The sequence below is a fragment of the Equus przewalskii genome, chromosome 15 (assembly GCF_037783145.1).
Source record: "Equus przewalskii isolate Varuska chromosome 15, EquPr2, whole genome shotgun sequence".
NCBI classification, from domain to species: domain Eukaryota; kingdom Metazoa; phylum Chordata; class Mammalia; order Perissodactyla; family Equidae; genus Equus; species Equus przewalskii.
Genome location: NC_091845.1, coordinates 31,779,347 through 31,796,343, shown reverse-complemented (window position 1 = coordinate 31,796,343; position 16,997 = coordinate 31,779,347). Strand labels below are relative to the sequence as shown.

At 46.5% G+C, this 16,997-nt stretch overlaps 1 protein-coding gene across 5 annotated transcripts in view; it reads left to right on the top strand.

Moving 5' to 3' along the window:
• FLNB (filamin B) overlaps nt 1-16,997 on the top strand; it is a 133,527-nt gene that overhangs the window by 91,924 nt on the left and 24,606 nt on the right. For 2 of the 5 annotated variants that reach the window (XR_011526887.1, XM_070574809.1), the window contains exons 24-32: nt 492-652; nt 4,274-4,441; nt 6,297-6,420; nt 7,536-7,692; nt 8,978-9,167; nt 10,974-11,221; nt 13,933-14,004; nt 14,725-14,827; nt 15,516-15,656. Coding sequence is in view for 3 of the 5 variants with exons in the window: in XM_070574809.1 (XP_070430910.1) it covers nt 492-652; nt 4,274-4,441; nt 6,297-6,420; nt 7,536-7,692; nt 8,978-9,167; nt 10,974-11,221; nt 13,933-14,004; nt 14,725-14,827; nt 15,516-15,656 (1,364 nt within the window). In the remaining 2 variants the exon portion in view is untranslated. The remainder of the gene's footprint in view (nt 1-491; nt 653-4,273; nt 4,442-6,296; nt 6,421-7,535; nt 7,693-8,977; nt 9,168-10,973; nt 11,222-13,932; nt 14,005-14,724; nt 14,828-15,515; nt 15,657-16,997) is intronic. The other 3 variants (XR_011526888.1, XM_070574810.1, XM_008519580.2) reach the window with 2 other exon arrangements.

Sequence of the window (16,997 nt, the reverse complement as noted above, 5' to 3'; positions counted from 1 at the left end):
CATTTTTTTTTTTCATCATATGTGGGACATTTTCTTCTGTAGAAACTTATGTTACAGAGAAAGAAAGTATACTTTAAAAAAGTACCAGAAAGTGCTTGATAGTAGTCATAAAACTGCTGAGCAAACCAAGGCGAGATAGAAGCTCCTTAACTTAATGACGTGGAAATCTATAGCCAAACTCATGTTTAAGTGAAATATTAGAAGTATTCCTATTAAAATTGCTCACAAGTCTTATACCTGAATTGTACTTGCAGTCCTAGCCAATGCAATTAGATAAGAAAAACAAATGAAGAATAAGCATTGGAAAGGAAGGGTCAAAGCTGTTATTTCTATTATACTGTTGAGAAATTCCCGGTGCGAGAAATGTCACAGTAGTTGGGTTGGGTTGGTCAAACGAGAGAGTTTTATAGAGAGATTTTAAATAATTTTGGCAATAAGCGGACTAGCATGAACCACTAGTGTGATTTCACTTTCTTTTCCACAATTTCCAGAGGGGCAGGAATTGGTGGGCTTGGCATAACTGTGGAGGGACCATCAGAGTCGAAGATAAACTGCAGAGACAACAAAGATGGCAGCTGCAGTGCTGAGTACATTCCCTTTGCTCCAGGGGATTATGATGTTAATATCACTTATGGAGGAGCCCACATCCCTGGTAAGCTATCCCTTGGAAAGGAACCCAAGGAATAATTAGTTTGGCATGAAAGCAGGTTTAATTTTGCTTATCTCTCTTTGAGTAGGAATAACAGTCTGCTATTTGCAGTAGGTGCAAAGGGAGAATTTTCCTTAGGGCTGCATCTCCAAGAATATCTCAACTGCCAGTAGGAACAGTACCATGGCAAAAAGTCTTGGCTTGGAGTTTTGACTGGAAATGTTGTTCACGTGTTGGAGGACCTTGTTCCTAGTTTAAGGGAAAGCTGATTCTTTACAAAGTTGAAACTCTCCACTTTATTTTGTGATTGGTTCTTATTCACCTTGTATATGTGTCTTGTTTTCTCTTTTCCATCGAGAGTCCTGGTAGCTGATAAAGATGCACAAACTCAAGTTCTTACTTATTAATTTCTTTTCTATTTAATGATGTAGTATATACATTTACTGTGAAACAGGGTTTGTCGTCCTCAGTGCTATTGACATTTGGGGTGGGATAATTCATTGTTTTGGGGGGCTGTCATGTGCATTGTAGGATATTTATTGGCTCCCCTTCCCCCATTTTGTGACAACCAAAAATGTCTTCAGATATTGCCGAGTGTCCACTAGGGATAAAAATCACCCCTAGTTGAGAACTACTGCTCTAAACAATTCAAACAATAAAGAAATATGTGACTTAAGTAGCGAAGGGCCCTCCAACTTTCATGCTCCAAGGGGGAAAATCTCCCTAGGTTCTGGTTCTTGTTATTTAATGAAACTGTTGCCACCCAACACACATCTAGAACAGTAGATGGGTGTGTGGTATGGTGTGGACACAGGTCCAAGAACTCTAGGGCTGCTCCTGAGTCAGCTTATGCCTTGTCTCAGGTGTGGTGAGAAAGAGGGCAGAGCCCCACCCAAATACCCCAGAGCAGGAGGAGCCTCGGGTGGGCAGTGTTCTTGCCCTGAAGGCCATAAGCCACGGTGAGACTGAGAGGGGAAGGGGCAGGCTGAGGGGCCTACTTTCCGGGTTTCTGGACTCACTCCCAGGAAGTTGGAGTGTCCACTGGCCAAATGCTTTCCTGATTCTGTGTGCTTTTTCCCCTTATTAATGTGCAAAAGGGCACACACACTCATACTCTTTCTTTCTCTCACGTTGATTAGAAAGCATTGCTATTCAACTCTAATTCTACTCAGATGTCGATTTAAGCCTTAATTTTATGAAGGCTTAAAGTTTCTTTAAGAAACTTAAAGTGATTAAGTTTCTCCTTAAACTTGTCCTTGCAGCTCATTCAATATAGATTTTTAAATTCCTATAATCACTAGTCAAGGGGAATTCAGCCACAGACAAGTTAGTCGAAGCTCCTGCCCTCAGGAACTTCCTCTATAGCGTTTATGCGACTAAATCTCACGGTAACTGCTGCAAAAAGAGAGAACAGGGCTCGGGGACAGAATACAGAGCTGTGGGTATCATTTGGAGTTTTGCAACTCTGCAGTTTGTGGGATGGGAGAGTAGAGCACAGAGAATGGGTGGAAGGCTGTTGTCAGGAGACCTGACGTGGTGACTCCAACCAGGCACGCGGCAATGGACATGAGCATGTCCTGGTTATGGAGGCACCAGTAGTTTTTACTTTATTGGGAAAGTCTGGCAGAGGCCATCAGCTTCAGAATTCTTCTTGCAGAAGGGGCTGAGAGTTTGGGCCCCTATGTTTGACAAATGAGCTTGAAGCAAATGGCCATCTTTGAACATAACAACAGAAGGAGATGTAGGTGATACCCCTTTAAGTTTCAGACTCTCTCTTGCCTCCCAGAGCCAAGTGCCAGCTTCTCCCAGACCCCAGACCTTTCCTAGGCAGTCATTTAGTAAACTGTTGATTGGTCGTCTCAGTGTCAGGTTCACAGTTAAGGTAACTTGTGAGGTGCTGCTATGAAGCATTCGGCAACTTGCTAGCTTCTAATTTGCTTTCGTGGGAATTCTGGTTGGTCCAATATTAGCCCAGTGTTTCCTGGCCTGGATCAAACCCATAGTGGGGTTATTTTTAACAAGGTATCCTGTCTTACCCGCAATGGCATACTGGTTTCCTCTGGTGGGCCAGCTGTGGTCCATTGGTGGTGGCTGCTTAGACCACTGGATTGACTGGGATAAGTGCATCAGGAATAAGGGCTGCCGGGATTGATGGATGATATCTGCCTGGGGCACAGAACAGGAGATTGGCAGGTAATGCTTGGTATCTGCCATCTTGGACCTAAATTTATCTTATTGGTTCTTGGCTGCTCTCATGCTAAGTTCAGACAACTTCCAGTAGAGGCTCTGACTTGGAGATTGGCCTCAGAGGTAGTCCATTTGCATCACCTGTTGACATTGAAATCCTCAACTGTCTCTCTGTAAAATAAAGCTCCCTTTTCTTTCTCTAAACCCAAACATGGAAGGCGGTGTTTGTCTTTGCCAGGGTTAGCCATTTATTTCATTTAGCTGAAAAATTTGGTGCCAGTGAAACCCAGCTGTTGTTAAAAAGCCAGGGCCTGCGTTCTTTGTGGGTCTTTGTTATTTACTACCACTGATTCTACAAAGTATAAATTTTCTGGGATGCAAAGCAGAGAGACCTGAGTTGGCGTGGCAGTTCGACGTCATTAACTTTGCCAGCCTTCTTGGGGAGCACAAAGACTCCTGCACACACAAGAGGTGCATGTCACCCCTTGGTGATGGACTTGGCAGCCTGAGGCATGGTGCCTGGGATGCTGGGGCTCCTGTTTCTGGCTCACCTCTGGGGAGGTCTGATTCATCTCCCTTGGAGGGGGAATCTCATGAGGATCCCTGGCCCTTGTTTCTCTGTTTAGTCCTTCTCTTGGAAATTCTGGTCTCCCTGGATTTTCTATGTTTCATCAGTCTTTAAAATCAATACCCAGAAAGAGTCGGAGGCCCCCAGTGTCACCAGCCATGCAGGAGGACCACAGCTTACAGTCAGGGAGAAGGCAAGGCTTCATCCAGGGGCCAGGGAACCAAGAAAGCCATTTGTGGTGGGAAGGTGCCAGCTGCGTTGCAGGGAGCGGATTCTAGGGGTCCCTCAGGAGCTGTTTGTGGGAGACGATGTTGGATGTGGGCTGCAAGTCCTGCCCACCTCTGCAGTCCTCTCCACTCCTTCCACCACTCAGCGTCCTCCTTCAGTTCCTTCAACAGCCTGTCTTCTCCCTCACCTCCAGGCCTTTGCATATGCTGATCCCTCTGCTTAAATCTCTCTCCATCTGCTTCCCTAGGTGATAGCTGCTCTCTCTCATGTCTCAGCTTTGATGTTACTGGAGAGCTTTCTCTGGTCTCTTGACGACAAGATTCATTGCCTTCTAGGTGCCCCACGAACACCTTGTACATGCCCCCAGTGTATGTCAGAGACAATGTTATAGTGACTTGCCTGCCTCGCCCTTCTGCATGGTGGGTTCCTGGAGGGCCATTAACCACTCTGGGCCCAGCACCTGGCATGATGTCTGCACATAGTGAATGCACATGAGTGCACACACAGCAAGGCAGGAGGAGCTGACCGAGGTCCATATAATTGAGGGCCTGGGTGGAGCAAGAGTGCCATTCTGGGTGCACACAGGGTGGGCCTCCAGTCGAGAGGTGAGCTGTGCTCAGGATCTGTGACCTCTTTTCCAGGCAGCCCCTTCAGGGTTCCTGTGAAGGATGTCGTGGACCCCAGCAAGGTCAAGATTGCCGGCCCTGGGCTGGGCTCAGGCGTCCGAGCCCGCATCTTGCAGTCCTTCACGGTGGACAGCAGCAAGGCTGGCCTGGCCCCACTGGAAGTGAGGGTCATGGGCCCACGAGGTGAGTATGCCTCCTGCCTTCCTGCTGACGCTCACCTGCCCCGGTGGGGGTGGGTCAGCCGGGACTGTGAGCAGACACTTTGCTTTTGAGTTTGGTTGTGAACTTAAAATTAAGTTTCTTAAATTGCTTTATTGCTCCGTATTCTAGAAAAACAGTGAAAGTTCCTGCTTAAAAAGTATCAGGGCTGTTATTTCTCTATTAGTCTGTCTTTCCCCCCATTTAGTAATATGGCTCTAAATGTCTAAGTAGTGTGATGAAGCAAGTAGCAGTTGGGCTATCATGTATAGTATGGTTGCAACTGCTTTGTTACGTTTCAGCATTTGTGGGGTGACCGGTTGGTCTGGATTGGGGTGGGTGGTGGGTTCAGAAGTGATAACTCTCTTAAGATGCCTTGGTGCTCACATGGAACAACCCCCAAACTTCTTGAAATGACAGATACTTGGACTATGTGGCATATGGCTTTGTCATTGTCCCAACTCCCTGGAAAAAGAGGGTCTCTTGGGGAACTTTATTGACAATTTGGCCTGCCCTGTTGGGGTTTGGTGAGGCTAGCAAGGCATTTTGGGACAAAGCCCTAAAGTGTACTGAAATTTACCATTTTCGGTAGGTGATCACATTTCCTCTTATAGCATTTAAAAGGTATCATTCTCTGCCTAATTTCTTAAATTATCTGGATGTCCCCCCAACATTGTGTTCTTGGCTTCACAGAGTGGTAAATGAGGGTTTCCTTCTTTGAAGAGGAACTTTCTCCTTAATGAGGTTCAGCAGGAGGTTATGCCCTTTGAAGCCCAGGGCAGAAGTGGTTTGGGGGAAGTGAGGTCGTGGGGCTCAAAGCTGAATCTACAAAGTTACTGAGCTTCAAGACGTGTGTGTGTGTGTTGAGGGGGGACTTTACTTAGGTATCCACCTCTGTTATTAAGGAGTACTCTCAAGTAACAGCCTTTTAATTTTAGCTAATGAGATGGATTCCCAGTCATGGTGCAGCCCCCTGAAAGCCATTTCAGAGTTCTTTAAAGGTGACCTGAAGGGTGACTTTATGGAGACAGGTTTGCATTTTGCTATTGGCTGCTGCTCTAGTTTATGTAACCTGAATGCCTCTTGCTGACCTCACCCCTGAAATTGCCTTGTACCCGCCTCATCTGCCTTGCTTAATGAGAATGAGTATGCTACGCTTTGATTAACCTACTCTGTAGTGGACTGATCCTTGATGCTCACATTCAGAACTGGGATCTAGCATCTACCAACCCAGTGCATGCCTCGAGTGTGCCTTAACATAATCTCTAACCATCCCCTTAAGGCATCACACTGAGGGTCCCCTCACCCCATGAGATTGGCACCCTCACCTGCCCTGCACCTGCACCCAGCCTGCTGGCTCCGTAGTATTCTTTGCTTAAAGGTGGCCACAACTCTTGACTGGTGAGCGCATTGGTTAATTTTTGCTGTTCAGAGTTCTGGACTCTTTGGCCCTTTCTCAGCTATGGAATAAAATTGCCACATCCCAAGCATGCCTCACCAGCTTGAAAGGATATAGCATGTCTGCAACGTGCATCTTCGCTGTACACCCTTCAGCAACAAGCACGGGCAGTCTCCTTAATTATACTCTAGGGCTGACTGAGTGTACTTTAGCCAACAAAAAGCTGAAGGTGTCTCTCAGGGTCATTTCTGCAACCATGAATTGGGGATCCCGTCTCCTGTGATTTCTCAGGCCTCTGATTATGGCCTGCTTGCTTTTATGTTACTCATCAGTGGAAGCCAGTAGGTCTCAGGGATGAATGTGATCCTGTTTCGGACTCAGCCTAGGGTGCGGTGAAGGGGATGTCAGGCAGTTCCTCAGATCTCTCATCTCTGTTCTCAGGCCTGGTGGAGCCAGTGAACATAGTGGACAACGGGGATGGCACACATACAGTGACCTACACCCCATCCCAGGAGGGACCTTACATGGTCTCAGTTAAATATGCCGATGAAGAGATCCCTCGTAGGTAAGCTCCTGACACTTGTAAAAGGGATCCTAACCAGCCTGAAGCCCACCCCTCTGTAGGATTGTCCAGCACTGCTCTTGTGGTCAACTCATCCATTCATTTATCTATCTATTCCACCCACCCATACCTCTACCCACCTACCCATCTCCCCACCCATCCCCATCCCTCCATCCCCCCACCCATCCCCATCCCTCCATCCCCCCACCCATCTATCCATCTGATCAGCAAGTATCACCAAGAACCTGTGTGCTCTGCACAAGTGTTGCAACCCAGTAGCCTTGTTATTTGTGGCTCCTGGTCTCTTGATGTGCCCCCCACCTTTGTTCCATTCAGCCATCTTTAATTTAAAGATGAGCTGAAGTTAAGGAATTTGGAATCTTTGAAGAAACAAGGAATGCGTTAGTTCATTAAAGTGTTCTTTCTGGTGACCCTGCAAGTAGTTTTCTGATTAGGGCAAATATTTCACTTCTTTATTTGAGGATTTGGTTGACAGTAGCATTCCCTGAAGGTGTTATATAGAAACCTTGTTCCTCATTCATATTAATACAGAAAATGTTGCATAAGCTCTTCACCTCTCAGAACAGCCTCTAAAAGTTTTGTATGGTACCCCTTAAGATGAAAATGTTTCACCCATCTGCCTAATATACACATTTTACATAAAGATATACATATAGCTCTAGCTATGTAGAAACTAATTTATAAATTACATTTGTGTATTTCTTTACTAATAGGTAATTCACCTCTAAAGCATACTAAAAATAGAAAATAAGAGGATGAGATAAAATATTAAAACTGAAGTTCCAAAATTCTCTTTCCATTTTGGTGACATTATCTTAGCATAATAAAAGTGGATTAAATGTGTTTACCCCATGTTTCCCAAACTAATTTGGGAATTAGTTTGGATCCCATAGAACGCACCCAGGGAAAGCCAGTCTGTCATACGATGGTTACATGGTTGTCAATTTCTACTGGATTTCGAGCACTTTTCCTAAACTCACTGTCTTATCTGCTGTAGAAACCCCTCCTTCCAATCCCAGTCTCTCTGGAAGAGAGCTCAGGTGTAGTTGGGTTGACATGTATCCATACTGACCGGGGATGTGTGTGTGTTTGTCAAGTCCCTTTAAGGTCAAGGTCCTTCCCACATATGATGCCAGCAAAGTGACCGCCAGTGGCCCTGGCCTCAGTTCCTATGGCGTACCCGCCAGTCTGCCTGTGGAGTTTGCAATCGATGCCAGAGATGCCGGGGAAGGCCTGCTTGCTGTTCAGATAACGGTAACTTCCAGTTTATTTCTAGAGTCAAACTTCATTAATAGGAGCTAACTTCCTCACCAGGGATAAGAACAAGGATTTTAATAACCATTTCTGACCTGATGCAAATGTTTGTTAGGTTTTCCCACCAAAGAGTCAGTAATTGTACAGGAGAACAAACATGCTCGCCTGAGAGGTCTGAGGGTATAGCTCCAAGTACCACGTTTTGGTAAATCTCGTGTATTTTGCTGTCTATTACATCTATTTCTATGTTTTTATTTTAAAATGTTTTAAATTACTTGTTGGGTTAGTTAGGACTAAGTTCTGCTGCATATCACAGTAAACCCCACAATAAGAGTGGCTTACACATGTGGAATTCTTTTCTCTTGTTAAAGAAGCCCAGAGAAAAAGCACCTGGGTGCTGTGAGGCTCATCAAGGAAGCTGACTCCATCTCTCTGATCCTCTGTCCTAGTGCGTGGCTTCTGTCCTTAGCAGTCTCTTCATGGACTACAAGGCTGCTGGTGCTCAGGCCATCTAATCTACATTGCAGGCCTGAAGGAGTTAAAAAGGCAGAAGGGAAAAACAGGGCCTTCCAACTCAATCAGCTCTTTTTTTTTTTTTTTTTTTTTTGCTGAGGAAGGTTCACTCTGAGCTAACATCTGTGTCAATCTTCCTCTATGTTTTGGACATGAGCCACTGCCACAGCATGGCCACCAATGAGTGGTGTAGGTCCATACCTGGGAACCAAACCCAGGCTGCCAAAGTTGAGCGCACCAAACTTAACCACTAGGCCATGGGGCTGGCCCTCAATCAACCCTCTTAAGCAGCCTTGTCAGAAGTCCCTCATAAGACCTCCACTCCCTTTTCACTTGCTGGAAGTTTGTCACAAGTCATGTGGCCATACCTAGTGGCAAAGGATACTAGGAGGTGGAGTCTTGTGTTCAGGCAGCAGTGCATCTCGCTAGGAATTAGGGTCCTGTTACTAAAGAAAGAAGAAAGAGAGAATGTGGTGGTGTTCAAGCAGAAGCCTCTGCCCCCTGCCTCCCTGCATTTCAGTGGATTTGGAGCTAAAACACTATTTGTTCACTTGACAGAAAAATTACTAAAAATTGACCATGTCCATCATGGTGTTAAAGGGATCTGTGACCTTCCCTCTCCCTACCAAAAAGAAAAGTCTTATTAAGCCAGTAACTCTGTCTTTTACTACTAGAGTCACTAATTAATGAGCAAAATGTGTCAAGGTTTTCCACGAGTGGTTTCTACATCTTGCTCACAACATCCTAAATAGTATTTCTCTGTGATCCACAGGACCAAGAGGGAAAACCCAAAAGAGCCATTGTCCATGACAATAAAGATGGCACGTATGCTGTCACCTACATCCCTGACAAGACGGGACGCTATATGATCGGGGTCACTTATGGGGGTGATGAGATCCCGTTATCTCCCTACCGCATCCGGGCCACACAGACGGGTGATGCCAGCAAGTGCCTGGCCACAGGTGAGTGCAGGTCAAGATCAGGAGTATGGGCTTTGGAGGCAAAAACCCAGGGTCTAGCCCTTCTCTGCCGCTGAATAGCTGTGTGATCAGGGCAAGATGCCCAACCACTCTGAGCTTCAGTCAGACTTAGATTGAAGATCTTTTTTGAGAACATTTAAATTTAAGAAGCTTTTCCAAAGATCAGAGACTGTTTCACAGGGTTATTGCAAAGGTTAGATGAGGTCAGGCCTGAAAAATGCTTAGCACAGTGCTGGCACGTGAAGCTATTGTTATTTTGCTTTTGAAGTGGGCGCGTTTGTTAAGATCTCAACTGTGACAGTGGCTCCCATGAAAAGCAGCAAATTTATGCCTTTCATGAGTAGGTGGTTTAGTTATTCAAGAGCATTTCAGGCCAGCGTTATAGAAAAACATTAAAGGATCTTGGTTTTTCCTCAACACTTGGGACTTATGTCTAAGTCTCTCAGGAATTCTCCAGGAATGCTTGAGCATCATAAGTCCTTCCATTTCTAAGGCTGAGTATTGCAGGCCATTCTAAGAACAGCTCTTGCAACTCTGACACTGCTTCAAGCGTGTGTCCCCATCTCTGAAATAAAACGGATTTGCTTCTCTCTAAATAAAACTAAACAGAGGTACACCTGGAGGTGTTCTGTTTCCCTCATATCTGATCTTGTTCTGAATGGAGAAAATCTTTTGGCTTTCAAAGCAAGCTTGTAAATTGCTCACCTCCACCCTTTTTGGCTCACCTACTGCAAAAATTGAGAAAATTTGAAACTCTGGCCAATCTGCCACCTCCTTTGTCCATGCTGTGCCAGGGAACTAGATTGTCTTTGCTAACTTGAGGGCATGTTAATATTGGGTGGGGACTTCCTCCTTGCTTTCCAGGCCCTGTTCCCTCCCCTAGCTCAGGCAGAATATTCTGCTCACCCGGAGGGGCTCCTGTAGGCCACGCCTCTCGGTCTGTCATTCGAGGCCTTTTCACAGACTGGCTCCAGTCTTCCCTTCTATTACTCACTGTATGAACAACATGTTCTTATCACTCTCTGTTGCTTCTACACACTTGGCTTATTTTTGCCAATGTGCTTTTAGTTCATACTTTTCTGCATTCCCTGATGTTGTGTGGATCCTGTGTAAAGGGCTGCCACAAGTCAGAGAGAGAGAGAGAGAGAGACTGCCCATTGTTTGGGGACTGAGGTTGTAAGTCTCCCCAAGCCAAGAGTACCCATCCTTCAGAATTCAGCCATCTCCCCTTTTCTCGGGAAGCCCTCTGTCAGTGTGGCAATTCTGGGGTATAAATCCTTAGAGTTTTCACATAGATGTGCTGCAGGACCCTTCTCTGGAAAACGATTGATTATTTTTTCTGTCTTAGTCCCCCCTCAGTGTTTCCATGGCAGGCTGAGCTGTCATTCTTGGTGCCTGGCCTGCATTCACCTGCCCTGTTAGATTATGAGCATCTTGAGAGCAAGGACTATGTTTTGTCACCTTTATGTGCACCTGGCGCTCCCACTACATGTTTCCTACTGCAAGTTGACCTTCATCCGCATCCCCTTGAATGCTGGCAAGTCAGGCCTAACTAACATTTGGTTGTCACTCAGAGCTTGCGATCCTCCTTATTTAATAAGTAATGGATGGAATGTCTTGAGCTGCGCCTTTCCCAGGTGATCTCTGGGGATCCCACTGTGTGGCAGCAGTTGGAGGTCTAACATTTACAGATACAGACAACACAGATGTGGGTGGTTTGTTCTTGGGGATCCAAGGCAACTGTCCATGGGTGAAGCTTCCATTCTCTCCTCCTAAACTTTTCTCCAGGTCCTGGAATCGCCTCCACTGTGAAAACCGGTGAGGAGGTGGGCTTTGTGGTTGATGCCAAGACTGCCGGGAAGGGGAAAGTGACCTGCACAGTTCTGACCCCAGATGGCACTGAGGCTGAGGCTGATGTCATTGAGAACGAAGATGGTACCTATGACATTTTCTACACGGCCGCCAAGCCAGGCACCTATGTAATCTACGTGCGCTTTGGTGGCGTTGATATTCCCAACAGCCCCTTCACGGTCATGGTAAGGAAAATTCCTTCTCTAGGGCATGCTGTTGTTAGCAGAAACAATAACAGCTGCCGTTTGTTAAAACCTGGCTAGGACATCCCCTTCCACTTTCTGTTCTTTAAAAAGTTTCCTTAAGCAGTCATGACCTTGTAGGGTCCCAGAGTAAGCTCTAGAAACCTAGAGACCCGTTGGCTCGAAGAGTTTTTACAGAATCATATTGGCCACCTAAGTATCCATCATGCTAAGGGTATTAGGCAATGTCCTATCCTAGGCCCAGTTCGGGAAGAATACACTTTGACAAGAAATGTTTACAAGTCAAACATTACATTTTTTGACTCTGCTGGTTCTTCCTCCGTCCCCCTCCCGCTTCTTCCTGGCTGGAGGAGAGAGGTCCCTGATGCTGCTTTGTCTGGAGACCTGACTCTGATGTCCCAGGACTCAAAGTACCCTCAGTTGTGTTTTGGAAAGATTCAAACTTTGCATATAAGGGGGAAATAGCTTGTCTTTTGAAGCTAGGAACACCTGGGATAAAAGGAAACTATTATACACAGCTCTGGGCCAGAGAATGCCTGAGCTCTTTGATTTTCAATCTGAGTGGCTTTCAGACCTTCCTCTGATTATTAAGGTTCTTCAGCCAGAAAAGGAGTTAGGCTTTAGGAGTGTTCCCTCATTGAACCCTCAGAACAAGCATCTTACAAATGAGTATGGGAGTGGGGCTCAGACTCAAGTCCACTGAGCCCAGGATGCCCTGCCCATCCTGGACAGCCACCGAGTGCCATGCCGTCCACCTCACCCAGTGTCCTTTGATGCTATGGGCAGTAGTCACGCTTGAGCACAAAGTTGAGGCCTCAGTGACCTGGCCCAATGCACCACCTTCAAAGCCCCTTCTAATGACTTCGCTTTATACACCAACGCTGAAGAAGGGTGCTAAGACTCCATTCCAAACAGAAGCCTAAGTCTGTCTTCCAAACAGTCTATAATCTGCTGTAGCTGTTTTTCCTTTCCGTAGACGTTTGTTTACCTGTAAACATTGTGCCAGAAGTCTGGAGGCTCTTTTATGTCTCAAGGAGGTAAACACTTTTGACACTGTTCATTTGGGAGGGTTTTTCTCCTTCAGGGCAGAAAGAAATGCAGCTAGAAAGTTTATGTCCTTATTTACAGAGAAAAGTCCCAGTTGTAATTTTAAGAATCTATTTCTAGCCAATAGCAGGTTTTGTCTGGTTGGTTAGAATTGGGAGGGATGGAAGAGCTGCCCCTGGGCAGAGGTCATAGCTGGTGCAGTGAGCTGGGATAAGAGACCATGCTTTGAGTGAGAAAATCAATGTGAAAATATTGAGGACCTTTTATCAAACGAGTTAGAGACCTGAAATGGGGACTGCCAAACTCATTAGGAATAAATGTCCCCTGACCCCGGAATGCACACAAAGCAAGGGTACTTTGTGTAGACAGGCTGCCCCCTGACCACTGCTGACGGCTGAAAGGGAGGATCACCCACTGTACCTGGTTGGGTCTTCAGTTTCCTGTTCCAAGCTTTCTCCAGCCTTCCCTAGATGGACTGACTTTGTGGTCATTAGCTTCTTGTAGGTAGTGTCCCTGCCTCCCACTATAGGCTTGGGGCCAAAAGGACATGAACACACAATACTGCCTTCACAGCAAATGTCTGAAGGAGACCCAGCAGGCTGGTTCAGTTGAATACGTCACATAGACATGCACATGAAGTCACGGGTCTAGCAGCTTATCTGCTCATCACTGTTGGGAAGTCCTGGATCAAAGGCCATAGCACAGCCATCGAAAGATCTTCCTCCCAGCCAATGTGTCGCTGCATAGCCCCAGTCTGAGAGGGCCCGAGAAGGGGCGATCGGGCTGTTCCAAATGTTGAAGCTCACAAAGCTACCTTTGTTAAGTGAAGCCCCCTTTCTGCAGATGCCAAAAAGGAGTAAACATGGGCGCATAGGCCTTCCTCCATAGGGGAGCCTTCTGACTCTTGTTCTTGTTGATTATGGTAGAAGATTATGCTGAGAGGGGTCCCCTCCCATATCAGGTCGGTTGGATCAGGGGTGTGAAGCCTATGATTTTTTAAAAATGAATTTATAAAGACTTTTGAAACATTAGCTACTGTAGACATTTGTCAAGTAACAAGGGACCACTTTCCCAATTTCATGCTGCAGAGGTGACTAGCGTTGGATTTTCCTGGCTTGCACAACAAACACATCAGTTTTGTGCATGAGATCACACCATACACATTGCTTTGCAACTTGCTTTCTTCCCTCAGCGTGCTGTAGATACCCTTCCATATTAATTCATCAGACTTGACCGCTTATTCGGAATGGTGCGCAGTGTTCCATGGTACACACGTAATTTACTGAACCGACTCCCTCACAGATGAACATTTAGGTTGCTTTAGGTTTTCATGACCACACACAGCTCTAGCAAAACCTCTTGCACACATCACTTACCTATGGACTTTCCTGCTAGTATTTCTGTAGGCCCACTTCCTAGAAATGGGATTGTGGGTTCAAAAGGTATGTGGATTTGACACTCGAAGAGAGGATGCCGGCTTGCTCTCCACAAGGGTAGGAAGAATGTAGGTTCCCATTAAAGCGAGTGGCTTCCTGCTGTACAAGATGGAGCCGAGGGGGAGGAAGCAGCCCTCAGATTATAGAATATACTAGTAGTGATGCCCCTCCAATGTGATTCCCAACTAATCTACATTTGCCACTGACCAGGCCACGGATGGGGAAGTCACAGCCGTGGAGGAGGCACCGGTAAATGCATGTCCCCCTGGATTCAGGCCCTGGGTACACTTTTGTTTTTGTTTCCCTTTTTGCATTTCTGTATTTACTCAGCCTTCATTTCAGAAAAGCTGCAGCCTGCTTCTGGGGATGGCTTAAGCCCTCTGGGTGTCCTGGTCATTGGTTTGTGCCCCACCGATCAGTCCATCACAGTGATCCCCGCTTTCTCTGTAATGAGACCCACCCGTGCCATCGTACACGCTCCACGAATCGCCAGCCGTCATGTCTGTGATCACGCTCTGCGCAGTTTGTCTCCACGTTTAAAGAGAAAGATGGACCGCTGCCTTCAGCCCTCCTGCTGACTCTCAAAGCCGCCACTTGCACATTCGGTTTCTGTTCAGGGGGAAAGCCACCCGCTGCTACTTTCTGCCACTTAAAACGCACCTTCTTTTCCAGGCCACAAGCAACTAAACCTTCCAGGTGGAGCCTCTTGGGACTCACAGACATTACTGTCTCTCACTTTTCCACTTTTCTGTGGGCGCTGCTGGGAATTTTACAAGCAAACTGCCTAGTGACTTTTAGCAATTGGTTAGCATGACTTCTCTGATCCCTCCGGTCTGCTCTGGGCCTGGCGCCAGTTAGACAGAGCCTGAACCGCATGGGCAGCCATGCCCCCAAATCCCAGCTGCAGTGACTTGCAAAATTCCCAGTTGCTCTGCCCCTGTAGCTTCACTAGCCTGTGCTGTTGTCCACTTTACCCCAGTGACCACTGCTCCCTGTTTTTAGGTAACCGAAGAGGCCTATGTCCCAGTGAGTGACATGAACGGCCTGGGGTTTAAACCCTTCGACTTGGTCATTCCATTTGCAGTCCGGAAAGGAGAAATCACCGGTAAGCACTGTTGTGAAAGCCGCCTTGTTCTCACTCGCTCGCACTAGCTCTCCAAAAGGGTGCCCAGCAGGTGATTCCGCCTGTCCCCCGACCTGGGGTCCTGAACCCGGAATCTCTGGTTCTTGGCCCTAGACATTGCAGGATGTTCTGTGTATATATGAGTTTCTCTGAAGAGGTGGTTCATTTATGACTTGCATTATATCCTGGAGAGGGCTTGGGATTCTCGCCAGGTTAAGAACTGCCATGTTTAGATACCTCTCAACTATGGGCTTCCTGTTCCCCCTTTTCTTCCTGCCACTTTCCCAGATATGACATTGACACTGAAGTCTACTGCACAAGAGCTGCTTTTTCTCCCAGCCTCCTTTTAGTACCTGCTTCTCTTCGACTTGATGCTCCACTAATCCCACTGGTCTTGTGGTCTTCTCATGTGCTGTTTGACCTTCTAATTTGTCAGTTGTAGAAAATTCTTTACTCGTGAGTTGCCTGCCGCATTTGGGGGAAGCAGAAGGGAACAAAATAGAAGCAAATAGGTCTGTGTTTCTTGTTGTGGGACTTGGATATTTTACGCAGCAGCGAGCGTTCTTGGATCTCAAAGCCTTTATTTTGAAGGCTACCCTATGCCTTTGTGCTCAGCTTCTCTGGGGAGGTCGCTGGTGGCTCATTGGCCTGTCTCCCTGTGCTCCAACAGGAGAGGTCCACATGCCTTCTGGGAAGACGGCCACACCTGAGATCGTGGACAACAAGGATGGCACGGTCACTGTGAGATATGCCCCCACTGAGGTCGGACTCCATGAGATGCACATCAAATACATGGGCAGCCACATCCCTGGTGAGTCGGGCTTAGTGCCTTAGCTGGCACAGCCTGCAGGACTCCATGATCCAGGAGCCTGAGCATCTGGGGGGTTTGCAGACCTTCAGTCATCTGCTGTGCAGGAAATGGCTGTCAGTGGCAGGTTTAGGAATGCAGTATTCGTGTTCCTGTGAAACCAAACAGCACATGATCCCAGTGAATCAGGCTAATTTCCAGAAGGGACGATGCAAGTAAGCATCCTGGGTCACAGTGCAGGCCCTTAGGTCTGTGATTGTTTGTCTTTGTCACTATGCCGAGTGTGGCCAAAGGGTAAGCCTGGAGAAAAATGTGAAGCACATCAAGGGACTTTCCAGCTTGGCTGACATGGCCTGGGAGTTTGGAGCGGGAGAGGATGTGAGAAGAGGGCAAACTGACTTATTGTCACACTGCCCTTGACAAGGAAAGCCAGCTCAAGTTTCTTGTCCATCAACCAGCACAGTGTTATTCTTGTTCTTTTTTTTATTATTTAAATAGTTCTTTATTTTTCGATTCAATATTTTGAGTGGAGATGATGTGGAGGAAGGTTTCCTTCCCACCCAGAATCCCCATCTGCCCTCTCCCTGAACCTGACTGTTGTTCATTTTTTATGGTGGATTTCAGAATATTTTTAAAACTCTACAAATAGGAATACAGATTTTAATCCCTCCCCCTTTTTAACATAAATAGTAGCATACTGTAGACATTATTCTGTCCTTGCCCTTTTCCTCTGATGTATCCAGGAGAGCTTTGTGCGTCCAAATAATAGAACATGTTCATGGTGTCCCACTATTTGGATGAACCGTTAGGTCTGTGCCCATTTCCACATTGGAGGATGTTTGGGTTCTTCCCCCCTTCTTTGCCATCACTAGTCATGCTGCATGAATAGCTGTGTATGTCCATCACCTCACACTTGCGAAGGTGTGTCTGTGAGATTTGGTTCCTGGGGAGCACTTGCTGGGCACAGATACAGGCACCTGCCATTTTGACAGGTCTTACCAACTTGCCCTTCCTCAAGGCTCCTCCAATTCACACACCCACCAGCAACGTAGGAGAGCACCGCTTTTCCGAAAATTTGCCAGTGGAATAAGCTACCAAAGTTTTGGGTCTTTCCCAAACCGATAGTTGAAAAAACAGTTATCTCAGTGTTGCTTTATTTGTATTTCTCTCGTGAATGAGACTGAGCAACTTTCTATATGTTTAAGTACTGTTTATATTTCTTTTTCTGTGAACTGAACCTTTGTATCCTTGACTCAGTTTTTCTATTTGGTTGTTGGCCTTTGTCATATCGGTTTCTAAGAGCAATTTAAATATTGGAGAGTTTGGGAGTTGCAAATATTTCTT